Source organism: Papio anubis, chromosome 1, assembly GCF_008728515.1.
Source record: "Papio anubis isolate 15944 chromosome 1, Panubis1.0, whole genome shotgun sequence".
Lineage (NCBI taxonomy): Eukaryota > Metazoa > Chordata > Mammalia > Primates > Cercopithecidae > Papio > Papio anubis.
Window position 1 is genome coordinate 61,173,154 of NC_044976.1, and position 15,713 is coordinate 61,188,866.

At 34.5% G+C, this 15,713-nt stretch overlaps 1 protein-coding gene across 11 annotated transcripts in view; it reads left to right on the top strand.

Moving 5' to 3' along the window:
• Positions 1 to 15,713, top strand: part of ATG4C (autophagy related 4C cysteine peptidase) — a 118,294-nt gene that overhangs the window by 25,338 nt on the left and 77,243 nt on the right. For all 11 annotated transcript variants that reach the window (XM_017962082.3, XM_017962083.2, XM_021942374.1 and 8 more), the window contains 3 exons: positions 7,004 to 7,237; positions 9,437 to 9,767; positions 12,207 to 12,277. In XM_017962082.3, coding sequence (XP_017817571.1) covers positions 7,004 to 7,237; positions 9,437 to 9,767; positions 12,207 to 12,277 — 636 coding nt within the window. The remainder of the gene's footprint in view (positions 1 to 7,003; positions 7,238 to 9,436; positions 9,768 to 12,206; positions 12,278 to 15,713) is intronic.

The following is a 15,713-nucleotide window of genomic DNA, read 5'->3' on the forward strand; positions in this document are numbered from 1 at the left end:
AATCATACTGTATAATTATATAATATAATTATACAGTATAATTATGTATCACTTAGATAATATATACTTATATATTTATAATAATATATTATAAATATATATTTACACATACATTTTATAGTATGTGCAAAGATGTATCAGGAAAGATTACTCTTGAAAACAATAAAGAACCACAAATGAATATGCATTGAATATAAAAACTTGAACAACCCAAGAAAAATGAGCCAAGATCATGAAGAGGTGCTGTCTAATTAGAAACTTGAATGGCCAAATATAAGAAAATGCATATCCTGGTAATAAGGGGAATGCAAATGAAAATGAGATACTATTCTTACTTATCAGATATAATATACAAAAATTTAAAGGTTTGATGATATCAAGTGTTAGCAAGGGTATGAAGAAATGGGAACTGAAACACTGCTGGTGGGACGGTAAATTGGTATAACCGGTTTGTGAGAAATTTGCGAGTACCTAGAAAAATAGAGAATATGTATAACTTACGACCCAGCATTTCTAAGACCCTTAAGTATTTACAGAGAAGTTCTCCATATGTGTGGAAAACACATGTACAAGAAATTTATTGTAGCTTTAATAAAAAGTTGGAAACAAGTATTCACAAGAAGAGGATTAGATGAATAAAGTTATTCATTCATTCCACAAGTATTTATTGAGAGCTTACTATGTGCCAGGCACTGGGGTTACTGCTAAAGGTATGAAACACACAGTCTTTACTCTCAAGCAACTTACAGTCCAGCAGATGAGAGACATTAAATAACTAGAAAAATATTCACTTTGGTGAATTTTTAGTTCCTAACACATGTGTAGAGGTTATTGCCCTGCCTTGTCAAGACTTTCTTTGTTGCCTCAACAGAAATATAATATTTTCTTCACCTCATTTAAGATATTTTAATGCTAACATTTTCTTTTTGTCATTACAGACTTATGACTTTTCACATTTACTGCATGTTGGTTGATCTCAACCAATAATCTTTTGATGCTCAAATTGTCGTGACATTGGCCAGTGGAAGGTCCTTTGAGATTTGCTTCTGTATCTTTCAACAAATCCATATTAATCTTATGAAACAACTTGTTTTCTTCCAAACCACATGTTCAGACCCACTTTGTACTTTACAGTATCAGATAGGAAGCTAGCAATTTCCCATTGAGTCCTCATTGTTTTTTTTTTTTTTCTTTAGCAGAAAAAGTGTTAGGGACCATAATCTGAGTGCAAAGGTGCTTTGTGGGCATGATATTGACCCAGGCCATTTCAGTGGACAAGCTAGAACAGATAAATGTTTTCAGTGTTTTTCTTATAAAGGCATGAATTCAAATTAATATTTGAAATGTATTTCTAACTGGATCATATTCCTACTTAAATTCTTGATTCTTTAATATCTCCTTTTCTATCATAGAGAAATTTTCTAGTAGTTACTTTTGCTAAGGATTTTAGTGAAATTACTTTAGCTGGTGTCACTCATTTTCCGTTTTCTGTGGTGTTTATCTGATGGATAGTTTCATTCATTTGTTTCAGTTCCCTTTCTATTTGAAAGCATTGACATTCTGATATCTCACAAGTCTAAGTACTTAGAAGGTAGCGGCTTTCAGCCACAGTGGTTTTATATCACTGCTACCCTCTGAGTCATCTACAGTGAATTCATTCATGAGAATTTAATACAAGATTCTTAAACTTGATTCGGTCTCTGTTATTTAATTTCTAGTAATATTAGAACATGGTTGCAAAAATTAGATTATTTTAACAATGCTGAATCTGTCCTGATTTATCAAACTTTTAAACCTATCTTCCTACCTTTCTGAGCTACAAACATATTTCCTTGTATTATGCAGTTTTTCCTTCTCATTATATCATGCTATGTACTGTTATGTCAAGGTGTATAGTACATAAATCCAAATGGCCCTCCTAGTATTATCTAGACCAAATACCAAAAGTAAAAAAAATTGTTGCAATTTGTCTGTGATCTGTCTATGAAGAAAACAATTAAGAATTTATTTTATTTTTAATAAGCCTCATCTTTCCACAGATCGCATGCCATCACCTGGCTAGGATTTTTTCAGGTCTTCTCTTAGGTGACCAGGACATGATGGGCCTAAGAGCTATTAAGGAAAAATTACTTTAGGGTTATCTCTGGTATACCAGTTGTATCTCAGGGACCAAAATGATTTAACATCTGTCATTGTGGATTTGTCTATTTCTTCCTGAATTTCTATCAGTTTTTGCTTCCTTTACAGTAATTCCTACTTAATGTCACAGATAGGTTCTTGGAAACTGCGACATTAAGTGAAATGATATACAGCAGGTCCTCAATATCCTTTTGTTCAACTTCATTTCATTATAACAATGATGAGAAAAAAATTGATTGTATTGTACGTCATTTTGCTTAAAGCCACAGTTTCTGAGAACCTTTTGACAACATTAAGTGAGGACTATTTTGAAGCTCTGTTATTAGGTACATAAACATTTAGAATTATTGTTTCTTAATGAATTGACTCCTTAGTAGTTTTGAAATGACCTTCTTTATTCCTGGTGAATTCTTTGGTCTGAAGTCTATTTTGTCTGATATTAATATAGCCACTTCACAGACACACAACAAAAAAACAAAATTTCAGGCCAGTATCCCTGATCGACATCAGTGCGAAAATCCTCAATAAAATACTGGCAAACCGAATCCAGCAGCACATCAAAAAGCTTATGCACCACGATCAAGTTGGCTTCATCCCTGGGATGCAGCAAGGCTGGTTCAACGTACGCAAATCAATAAACGTGATCCATCACATAAACAGACCCAATGACAAAAACCACATGATTATCTTAATAGATGCAGAAAAGGCCTTTGATAAAATTCAAAACTGCTTCATGGTAAAAACTCTCAATAAACTAGGTATTGATGGAACATATCTCAAAATAATAAGAACTACTTATGACAAACCCACAGCCAGTATCATACTGAATGGGCGAAAGCTGGAAGCATTCCCTTTGAAAACCGGCACAAGACAAGGATGCCCTCTCTTACCACTCCTATTCAACATAGTATTGGAAGTTCTGGCCAGGGCAATCAGGCAAGAGAAAGAAATAAAGTGTATTCAGATAGGAAGAGAGGAAGTCAAATTGTCTCTGTTTGCAGATGACATGATTGTATATTTAGAAAACTCCATTGTCTCAGCCCAAAATCTCCTTATCCTGATAAGCAACTTCAACAGTCTCAGGATACAAAATCAATGTGCAAAAATCACAGGCATTCCTATACACCAATAATAGACAAACAGAGAGCCAAATCATGAGTGAACTCCCATTCACAATTGCTACTAAGAGAATAAAATACCTAGGAATCCAACTTACAAGGGAAGTGAAGGACCTCTTCAAGGAGAACTACAAACAACTGCTCAAGGAAATAAGAGAGGACACAAACAAATGGAAAAACATTCCATGCTCATGGATAGGAAGAATCAATATCATGAAAATGGCCATACTGCCCAAAGTAATTTATAGATTCAATGCCATCCCCATCAAGCTACCGTTGACTTTCTTCACAGAATTGGAAAAAACTACCTTAAAGTTCATATGGAACCAAAAAAGAGGTTGCATAGCCAAGACAATCATAAGCAAAAAGAACAAAGCTGGAGGCATCTCACTACCTGACTTCAAACTATACAACAAGGCTACAGTAACCAAAACAGATACACAGACCAGTGGAACAGAACAGAGGCCTCAGGAATAATGCCACACATCTACAACCATCTGATCTTTGACAAACCTGACAAAAACAAGAAACGGGGAAAGGATTCCCTATTTAATAAATAGTATTGGGAAAACTGGCTAGCCATATGCAGAAAACTGAAACTGGACCCCTTCCTTACACCTTATACAAAAATTAACTCAAGATGGATTAAAGACTTAAACATAAGACCTAAAACCATAAAAACCCTAGAAGAAAACCTAGGCAATACCATTCAGGACATAGGCATGGGCAAACACTTCATGACTAAAACACCAAAAGCAGTGGCGACAAAAGCCAAAATTGACAGATGGGATCTAATTAAACTAAAGAGCTTCTGCCCAGTAAAAGAAACTATCATCAGAGTGAATAGGCAATCTACAGAATGGGAGAAAATTTTTGCAATCTCTCCATCTGACAAAGGACTAATATCCAGAATCTACAAGGAACTTAAACACATTTACAAGAAAAAAACAATCCCATCAAAAAGTGGGCGAAGGATATGAACAGACACTTCTCAAAAGAAGACATTTATGTGGCCAACAAATATATGAAAAAAAGCCCATTATCACTGGTCATTAAAGAAATGCAATAAAAACCTCAATGAGACACCATCTCATGCCAGTTAGAATGATGATCATTAAAAAGTCAGGAAACAACATATGCTGGAGAGGATGTGGAGAAATAGGAATGCTTTTACACTGTTGGCGGCAGTGTAAATTAGTTCAACCATGTGGAAGACAGTGTGGCAATTCCTCAGAGATCTAGAATCAGAAATACCATTTGACCCAGCAATCCTATTACTAGGTATATACCCAAAGGATTATAAATCATTCTACTATAAAGACACATGCACATGTATGTTTATTGTGGCACTATTCACAGTATCAAAGACTTGGAACCAACCCAAATGCCCATCAATGATAGGCTGGATAAAGAAAATGTGGCACATATACACCATGGAATACTATGCAGCCATAAAAAAGGATGAGTTCATGTCCTTTGCAGGGACATGGATGAAGCTGGAAACCATTATTCTCAGCACACTAACACAGGAACAGAAAACCAGACACTGCCTGTTCTCACTCATAAGTGGGAGTTGAACAATGAGAATACATGGAGACTGGGAGGGGAACATCACACACCGGGGCCTTGCGGCGGGTGGGGAACTAGGGAAGGGATAGCATTAGGAGAAATACCTAATGTAGGTGATGGGTCGGTGGATGCAGCAAACCACCATGCGTGTGTATACCTATGTAACAAACCTGCACGTTCTGCACATGTATTCCTGAACTTAAAGTATAATAATAATAAAAATATAGCCACTTAAGCTTTCTTTTGCTTAAAGTTACATGGTGTATCTTTTTTCATACTTTACACTTTATTTGTGTCTTTACATTTAAAATATGTTTCTAATAGGAAATACTAGCTGAGTCATGCTTTTTTATCCAATCTAATAATCTTTGCCTTTTAAATTAAGGTATTTAGGGCCAGGCACGGTGGCTCACGCCTGTAATCCCAACACTTTGGGAGTCCGAGGCAGGTGGATTACTTGAGTCCGGGAGTTTGAGAACAGCTTGGCCAACATGGAGACACCTCATCTCAACTAAAAATACAAGAATTAGCCTGGCATTGTGGTGCATACTTACGTGTAATCATAGCTACTCAGGAGGCTAAGGCATAAGAATAGCTTTAATCGTGGAGGCGGCGATTGCAGTGAGCCAAGACTGTGCCACTGCACTCCAGCCTGGGTGACAGAATGAGCCTGTTTCTCAAAAACTAAAAATAAATAAATAAGTAAATAAATAAATAAATAAATGTGTTTAAACCATTTACATTTAATATGATTAGTAATAAAGCTAGGTTTAAATATATCATGCCATTATTTGCTTTCTATTTGTTAAATCTTTTCTTTGTTCTCTTTTCTTCCTGTTCTACCTGCTTTTGGATTGAGTATTTTTATGATTCTCTTTTATCTCTTTTGTTGTCTTACTAGCTATAACTTTTTATTGTTATTTTAGTGGTTTAAAGTTTATAGTATACATCTTGGACTTATCACAGTGTGCCTTCAAGTGATATACCAATTAACATGTAGTAAAGAACCTTACAGTATACTTCACCTTCTCCCTCTTGGTCTTCATGATATTGTTGTCATACATTTTACTTATTTATATATTATATACCCCACACATTTTACTTATTTATATGTTACACACCCCATAGTAAATTGCTATTATTTTGTTTTGAATAGTCAAATATCCTTCAAAGAGGGTATCATGTTTGGTGTTCTTCATTCCTTTGTGTGAATCTGTATTTCCATCTGGACCAGTGGTTTAATCATGGCTCAATGCAGCCTCAACCTCCTGGCTCAAGTGATCCTCCCACTTCAGCCTCCCAAGTATCTGCACCGCACCTGGCTAATTTTTTATTTTTTGTAGAAATGAGGATCTCACTATGTTGCCCAGGTGGGAGTGCAGTGGCACAATCTTGGCTCACTGCAGCCTCTGCCTCCCGAGTTCAAACGATTCCCTTGCCTCAGCCTCTTGAGTAGCTGGGACTACAGGTGCCTGCCACCATGCCTAGCTAATTTTTGTATTTTTAGTAGAGATGGGGTTTCACCATGTTGTCCAGACTTGTCTTGAACTCCTGACCTCAAGTGATCCACCTGGCTTGGCCTCCCAAAGTGCTGAGATTACAGGCGTGAGCCACTGCAGCCAGCCAGAATCTTCCTGTTTTAGCCTCCCAAAGTGCTAGGGATTATAGGTGTGAGCCACCATGCCTGGCTAAGGTTTCTTTTAATGCAGGTTGGCTGGTGATGTCTTCTTCCAGCTTTTGTATGTCTGAAAAAGTATTTATTTTGCCTTTGTTTTTGAAAGATGTTTTTGCTGCGTATAGGATTCTGAGTTAATGATTTTTTTCTTCCGTACTTTAAAGATGTTGCTGCACTATCTTCTTTTGTTTCCGGTGAGAAATCTAATATCATCCTTGTCTGTGTCCCCTCTTCAAAGAGTTAATTATGTATAGAATATAGGATATTATTATTAATAACGAGTATTATTGATAATACCTTATATTAGTTAACTCTACAGTATGTAAAACATTTCAGCATTCAAACTTGATTTTCATAGGCAGAATAAGATTTATCTTTTAAAATTAGAAAAAAGGATTAGAAAGATTGTGACATACTTCACATCTTAAGACAGTAATGATAATGTTTGTTACCATTATAGACATTTCTCTGGTTTTCTTTAGACCATATGTTTATTTTTTAGATGAAGATAAAACCTTACCTGCAGGATCGGGATGTACAATAGAGGATCACGTAATTGCAGGAAATGTAGAAGAATTTCGTAAAGATTTCATTTCTAGAATATGGCTGACCTACAGGGAAGAATTCCCTCAAATAGAAGGCTCAGCTTTGACAACAGACTGTGGGTGGGGCTGCACATTGAGAACTGGTCAGATGCTCTTGGCTCAAGGACTGATACTACACTTTCTTGGTAGAGGTAAATCAAATCTCTGTTTTTTTTTTTTGTTTTGTTTTTTTTTGTTGTCGATATTTTTCCATTTGAGTTCCAGCTTACAAACTGCATGAAATTCCCTGAGGTTAATTTCTTGACTGAGATTTTCTAAGGAGTTGTAACTAATTTGGGGTGTTGCATTTTTTTTTTTTGAATTGGGTCAGATATGACATATGTAAACTTTCCTGATTCCCTTTTCAAAAATGCAGGTTAAATATACCTGTTATTCTTGGTCACCATTATGAGTTAAGTTAGTTCAATTTTTAGTACCCTTTGGATTTTATTGTTGTTACTATTTCTTTCCTTTTGGTTGAACTCTGGATTATCTCCAGTTTAGTTAAGTCCTGGGCAGGTCAATAACAGTGACTTTGGGGAGATATGTAATATTTTTGAAATTTTAAGAGACTTTACTCTGGTTTCTTTATTTTCTCCCTACATGTCGATAATGGTTTAAAAGTATTTTTTATCTTTATTAGTGTGATTATACTCAGTTATATTAAATCGATTAGACATACTCTTTTAAATTAAAAAAAAAAATTTTAGCAATAGGGTCTCACTCTGTTGCTCAGGCTAGAGTGCAGTGATGTAATCGTAGCTCATTGCAACTTCGAACTCCTGGGCTCAAGCTATTCTCCTGCCTCAGCTTCCTGAGTAGCTGGGACCACAGGTGTATGCCACCATGCTTAGCTAATTTTTAAACTTTTTTGTAGAGATGTGGTCTCACTATGTTGCCCAGGCTGGCCTTGAACTCCTAGGCTCAAGTGATGCTTCCACCTTGTCTTCCCAAAACGTTGGGATTACAGGTGTGAGCCACTGTGCCTGGCACTAGACATATTCTTAATAAGGTCATCATGCAGTTTTAGACCCTAAAAAATGTTGTTGATACTTAACTTACATATATATTTTTTCCTAATGTGCCACCTTTGTGTTAGTCCATTTTTAATAATGTGTACATTTGCAGGAATATTTTAATTTACAATTTTAGGATAATATTTGATTATTAAATACTGTCAGATTTTTATAAGTGTTAAGACAGTATCCCTACAATGCATGGCATATATTTAGTAACTTTTTTGTAGAGATTATTGATGAGATTATTTAGAGAGAATGTTTATTGAAGAATGGTGTCGAAAATGTAAGGAAAAATAATTTTTAAAATGGTTTTCTGGGATGATTTATTTATAGTCTTGTGCAGTTATGGGCAAAGATTGGAATATTTTTCAGTCCTCACTAGATCTCTGAATCTATGACTTATTTTGTTAACTTAAAATTATATGCATGTTTGGGGATTGTCTTGTTATTCAAAACAGTGACATAATGGATATATTTGATTTTTCGAGGTCTTTGATCTTTTATGATTTCCTTTATTAACTGTTAGAGAATTGTTATTACTCTGTTAATAATGATTAAGTTATTCTGAAGAAATGTACAAGAAAATATTTTGAAAAAAATTTCATACTTCCATGGTCAGACTTCTATTTTAACATATAATCAAAACATCCACTTTCTGAAGATATCTCTTATGAGTATCATAAATGTTAGTAAATATGTTTATTGTGCCTTTGGGTAGTCAAGACTGGATGTTTGATAAGCAGTCTGATAATGAAATATAAAAGTCTTTATTCTATCTCAGCACTGTCAAAGAACAGAAAAAAGAGCACCTGGGGTTGTCCATTTTTACCCAAGGTTGCTATTTTTTCTTTCTTTTGTCTTGTATTTTTGTAATTTTTTTCTTGATTATATGAAATTTTGGAAACTACAGAAAAGTACAGAGAATATCCATTAAGGTATAAACATCACTGATATTTTGGCATATTGTTGTCTTGTACCTTTGTTTTTTAAGCAGTTTTATTGAGCTATAACCTATGTACCATAAATTCACTCATTTCAAGTGAACAATTCAGTGGTTCTTAGCGTAGTTATAGAGTTCCACAATCATCACCATAAATCTAATTTTAGAACGTTTTTATCATCCCTTGAAGAAACCTTGTACTCATTAGCAGCCACTCCCAATACCTCTCCATAAGCAACCATTAATCTACTTTTTGTTTCCATATATTTGCCTATTTTTGAATTTACTATCTTAGTAACCCAAATGACCTTAAATGCTACATATTTATTTTAGTAGAATTGTTAAAGTATCTATTTAAAAGATCTGAACACTTTGCTTTGAAACTACTATAGCTTGGACCTGGCCTGATGCTTTGAATATTGAAAATTCAGACTCTGAGTCATGGACTTCCCACACTGTCAAAAAATTTACTGCATCATTTGAAGCATCGCTTTCAGGGGAAAGAGAACTCAAAACCCCAAAAATTTCTCTGAAGGAAACAATTGGGAAATATTCAGATGATCATGAAATGCGAAATGAAATTTATCATAGGAAAATCATCTCTTGGTTTGGTGATTCCCCCTTGGCTCTTTTTGGCTTACATCAACTAATAGAATATGGAAAGAAGTCTGGGAAAAAAGCAGGAGATTGGTATGGACCAGCTGTGGTTGCTCACATTTTAAGGTAAAATTGTTTAAAAATCTTTCTTCTTGTGATAGAGGTCCCCAGGATCAAGAGATACTGATTTTTGCAATTTGTATATATAATTGGAACTTTAATAGTCTAACTGTATGAGAATGTTGATAAAGACGCTTTCATTTGCCAATAGAGAAAAAAGAAGACCTATTGCGGCTCAAGTTACATTTAATTTATTTACTGACAAATTTTTATTCTCTTTCTCTTAGGTATAGATATGCCAGGTCTCTTTCTAACCAGGTTTTCATTAGAATACCTTATTGAAATGCTCTAAACACTAACATCTCTTTCAACCTTGGAACATGCATAACATTATAGTTTTTTTTTTAATAGTGTAACCTGGGGGCTGTAATGTACTGGTAGTGTAATGAAATGTCAAGAGCTAAAATTGATGTTTTCAGCATTTCTTTGCACACATCAAATTCTTGTGAATTGTAAATGTATGGCACTATTAATATTATAATTATATCATGGTAAAAGTGAAGGATCTGTGACATTCAGGATAGTTAGAAAAAAGTTGAAAGTCAAATTTCACTTTACTTCAGCTTTTTATGTACCGTGTATTTCGATACCAAGTTTTAAAAAATATTATTTGTGTGTGTATCCCATTTTTGTTACAAACTAAATCATTAATATTTCATAAAAGTATAGCATGTGATTTAAATTTACTCCATTTAAAATCATGTATAAATATGAAATCATTACAAAGCACTTTTGCATATTAACATGCTCCTATATTTTATAGGCCAGATGCTTACAGTTGAAAAGTATTTGCCTAATGTTATTAATTTGATTGTTAATAATATATCAATTCCAACTTGGTATGACATTTATAAGAGCATAATCATAAAAGCATAGTTTCTACCCTTCAAGATGTTCTCTACTCCGGGGGACAGCAAACTTTTTCTGTGAAGTGTCAATAGTAAATGTTTTAGGCTTCACAGGTCTTATAAAAGTTTCTGTTGACCATCTTTCCTCTCCCTCCAGTCCTTTAAAACTGTCAAAACAGGCCGGGCTCGGTGGTTCACACCTGTAATCCCAGCACTTTGGGAGGCCGAGGCGGGCGGATCACGAGATCAGGAGATTGAGACCATCCTGGCTAACACGGTGAAACCCCGTCCTTACTAAAACAAAAAGAGGCACAAAAAATTAGCCGGGCGTGATTGCGGGTGCCTATAGTCCCAGCTACTCGGGAGGCTGAGTTAGGAGAATGGCGTGAACCCGTGAGGCGGAGCTTGCGGTCAGCCAAGGTCGCACCAGGGCACTCGGGCGGCAGAGCGAAACTGCGTCTCAAAAAAAAAAAACACACAAAAAAACTGTCAAAACCATTCTTACCTTGCAGATGGTACAAAAACAGGACACAGGTTTTATTCAGTTTATTGGCATAGTTTGCCAATCTTTTTTCAATACTAACACATAAGAACATGAATAATAGAACATTTTAAATTAAATAATTACATATATCGTTAAATAAAATTATATTTCTACAATTTGCATAATCACCGTTTATAGATATTGTGATTGTTTTCACATCATGTACAGCATTGAGAACATTATACTTACTTAGGAATATTGTTTAATTTATATTTTTACTTGTATAATTTCAAGAGCAAAACTCCGTCTCAAAAATAAAAACCAAAAAAAAAAACTGTCAAAACCATTCTTAGCTTGCAGATGGTATAAAAACAGGACACAGGTTTTATTCAGTTTATGGGCATAGTTTGCCAATCTTTCTTCTATGTGCCTATCGGGAACATGAATAATAGGACATTTTAAATTAATTAATTACATATATAGTTAAATAAAATTATATTTCCACAATTTGCATAATCACTGTTTACAGATACTGTGAGTTTTTTCACATCATGTACAGCATTGAGAACATTATACTTAGGAATATTGTTTAATTTACATTTTTACTTATATAATTTCAAGACTTGAAATTAGGAAATTCATTTGTTTAGGTCGTATAGGTTTTTGAATGAAGGAAAAAAGTCATGCTGTTGTTTAAAGAACGAAAAGTTTCTTAAGCGTACCAGAGGACAGACACAGTAATTGACTCCTAGTCAGTAATGTAAGTTAATTTGCAGCAAATCTTGCAGCATATTCATACCACTGGTAAGGTGAGTGGTTGAGAGAAATCCTTCATTTTGGAGGGAGAGGAGTAGAGCTTTATACCCAATAATTTTAAAAATGTATTTTGTAATTGATGTTTTAATGTTCTTTGGGTAATTTAATGTAATATTCAACTTTGAAAATTTTAATCTGATGTCTGATACGATTCAGATAATAGTTTTTGACAGCAGACACTATGAATTAAATAGGAAAGTCACAAAACTCCTGGCATTTTTTCCTTCTTAAATTAAATCTTTAGTTACTAATAGGAAATGTTAGGATTTTGAAAGATAATGCTTGTTATTTTCTCAGAAAAGCAGTTGAAGAAGCAAGACACCCTGATTTACAAGGAATAACTATTTATGTTGCACAAGATTGTACAGGTAAGGAATGTATATAATTCTAATTTTTATCTGTTTTATTTGGTCATACTTTTTATATGTATTTAGCTTATCCCAGTAATACCGTAAATGATTATGAAGGTAGGGACCATGTCTTATACATTTTTGTTCCTAAATGTAGTAAGCACTTAATAAAAATATTTTTTGATTGAATACATACTATGAATTTTTAGTTGCATTATTAAAATAAATTCTCAAAGAATTTCAGCATTTCAAATAATTACTTTAAAAGAGATAGGCAGGGAAATTTAACATAGGTATATACTTGGGCTGCATGAATGCTGGGTATCATTTCATTGGTGGATGTGTTTCAAGGAAAGAGAATTCTTAGTTTATCTTATGAGGAATTGAATATATTTCTCACTAATACTTCAGTAAATCATCTAATAATGATGCAGCTATTGTCCAGTTTTGCTTTGTTTTATTGTTTTGGGTCTTCTTTTTGATGATCACTCTCTATACAGGTTATTTTTTATCCAAAATGTTTGAGACCACAGGTGTTTCTGATTTTGTATTTTTTTTGGACCTTTCAATATTTGCATGTACGTAATGAGATATCTTGGGGATGGGACTGAAGTCTAAACATGAAATTCATTTATGTTTTGTATACTCCTTATACACATAGCCTGAAGGAAATTTCATACACTATTTTTAACAATTTTGTGCATGAGACAAAGTTTTGGCCATGTTTTGATTGCAACCCATCACATGCAGTCACATGTAGAATTTTTCACTTGTGAAAAATGCTGTGCTCTTAAAGTTTGTGATTTTGGATTAGGAATGCGCAACCTGTAGTAATTTTGAAACTTTGTTGTGGATAAAATAGACACCTTAATTCTTAATAAAATAAAAATGGCTTAGCCACCTCATGCTGTTAAGTATATTTTTTACAGGAATACTGTTACAATAATAAAATATGTTAATGTTTTAGAAAAGTTAAATATACTTCAATCATGTTTTAATATAACGGTATCTATAAAATGCTTAAGGTTATCCTGATAACAAACTAGTGTTTGTAGTATGTAATAATAGTTACCAAATATTCATGCGTTTTTGTTTGGCCTTTTGTTAAGGTTAATTTCCTTGTAAAGAAAGACTAATATCCATAATTATGGCCATATGAAAAGAAAAGGTCTAAATTTTCAGATAAGTATATGAGTTTTGCAGGTACTATGTTTGTTTTTCAAGTAGGAAGTCTTGCAAAACATTTGCTGTGTTAAATAGTTCTAATTAAGCCTAAGGATATACCTGAATAAGTAATCATAAATGAATGTATGAATTTGCCTTTTGTGCTTTTATTGACACAATCAGCCTAGATATTTGCTACGTATAATTAATTAAGCAAACATTACAATGTTCCTTGTTATAGAAATGGCTTGTGTAATTTGAAGTAGTTCTTAAAATTTTTATCACTCATGTTTAAGACTCCTAAAGGGAGAACTTGTATTTGTATAATTTGATAGACTATGAGATTAGGAATTAAGTGAAACCAGATTTTATCAATGATTTATTACCCCTCTGTGTTCATTCGTGTTTTTAAAGGTTTTGTTTTCCATTTATTTTCTCTTTTTCTTATTCTGTGTTCTCCTCCTTTGTAATTGCATCTATTTTTATGGCTTTAAATACTTAGGACTATGTGCTGTGTCCTAGGACTTTTAAAAGTACATTTTTAGGGCTGAGCATGGTGGCTCATGCCTATAATCCCAGCACTTTGAGAGGCCATGGTGGGGGGCTCACTTGAGCCCAGCCGTTTGAGACCAACCTGGGCAACATGGTGAAACTCCGTCACTACAAAAAATACGAAACTTAGTCGAGCATGGTGGTGACATGCCTGTAGTCCCAGCTACTCGGGAGGCTGAGGCGGGAGGATCACTTGAGCCCTGAAAACGGAGTTGCAGTGAACTGATACTGTGCCACTGAACTGATACTGCCAGCCTGGGCAGCAGAGTGAGACTCTGTCTCAAAAAACTACATTTCTAAGCCTACCTGAGTCAATATGTGATAACGCATATTTTCTGCCACCTTTCAAATATCTCCACTTACATATTCTACAAACGCTTCAAATTCAGCATGTTTATAAGTACACTTACTGTTTCCCTTGGTCCCACCCCTTTTTCTTTCTATTTTCTCTTGACTAATAGTGGCATGTCCACATATGTACTCAAGTCCTAAGTAGAACCCACTTATTCTTGACCGCTTTTTCATTGCTTATATTATATTTAGTCAGTCAACATTTAAGAAAATGGTCCTGAAATCTGTTCTCTCATCTCCATTCTCGTTGATTTAGATCAGACCCTTACTTCTTGCTTGGACTTTAACTTGATTTCCCTGTCTCTCTTCCCTTTTTGGTCCATCTGATTAAGAGAAGCTGATCATGTCCCTTTATCTACAAACCAATGAATGCCCATTAACTCTAGTCTCATGTTATCTTGGCATATGAAGCACAATGAAGTCCTTTATAATTTGTCCCGAACTACATTTCCAGCATCACCTTCTAACACTATCTTCCATACACAGTACACTAAAGTATTTTCCACCCTCAGGCCATTCCTTAGACACGGTGTCATTATCTCTATCCCCATGCCTTTGTGCATATTATTGCCTCTGCTTGGAATGCTCTTTATTATTAGAATGCTTCTCGTTAAGTCTTATTCATTCTTCAGGAACACGCACAAAGGTTACACCTTTGGCAGTCTTTCCCAACTCTTGTTAGGCAGAATTAGTTTACTTTTCCTCTGTGGTCTGTAACATTTTGGAAATACTTCTATTAAATATTGTACTTGTAATTCACTTGTGATACCACCTTATAATTATCTGTTTCTTATATATAATGATTGTTGAGGTAGCAGGTGTAGAAGTAAGTTATCAGAATCATTTGGTTGAAATTTGCTGCTGTAATGAGCCTCTGTTACAGAATTGGACTATGTCATAGCCCTTACATTTATATTGGAAGTGGAAGGAAAATACCAAACGATTGGGCTCGACATTCTTTGAAGTCAGGATCTTATTTATTTTATACTTCTCTAGTGTAGAACGCATCAATAAATAGCAGGTCCTCAATAAATGTGTGTTGATTGAAGATGAAGGGTAAGAATGCAATCTCCATCCTGATGAGGGAGAACTACCATGGCATTTTTGTAGCTTTGGTTTCATTGACTATGGGAGATAGGGGAGTTAGGTGAAGAGAAGAATTTGATAGCTCAGTCTCAATTTGGAATTTAAAGGAAAGAACTGGGACAGAAGTGGCAGAATTTCCTATTCAGCTCTTCTGGGAAGATCAGAAGAGTTTCATTCAGCTGACAAGGAGTACGGATGTAAAGTATGTTTTGAATAAAACTACTTTAATTTGAATAAAATAAAATTTTGTCTGTATTTGCTTCTACCAAATCCTCCTATTTTCTCTTGAACTGTGGTACTT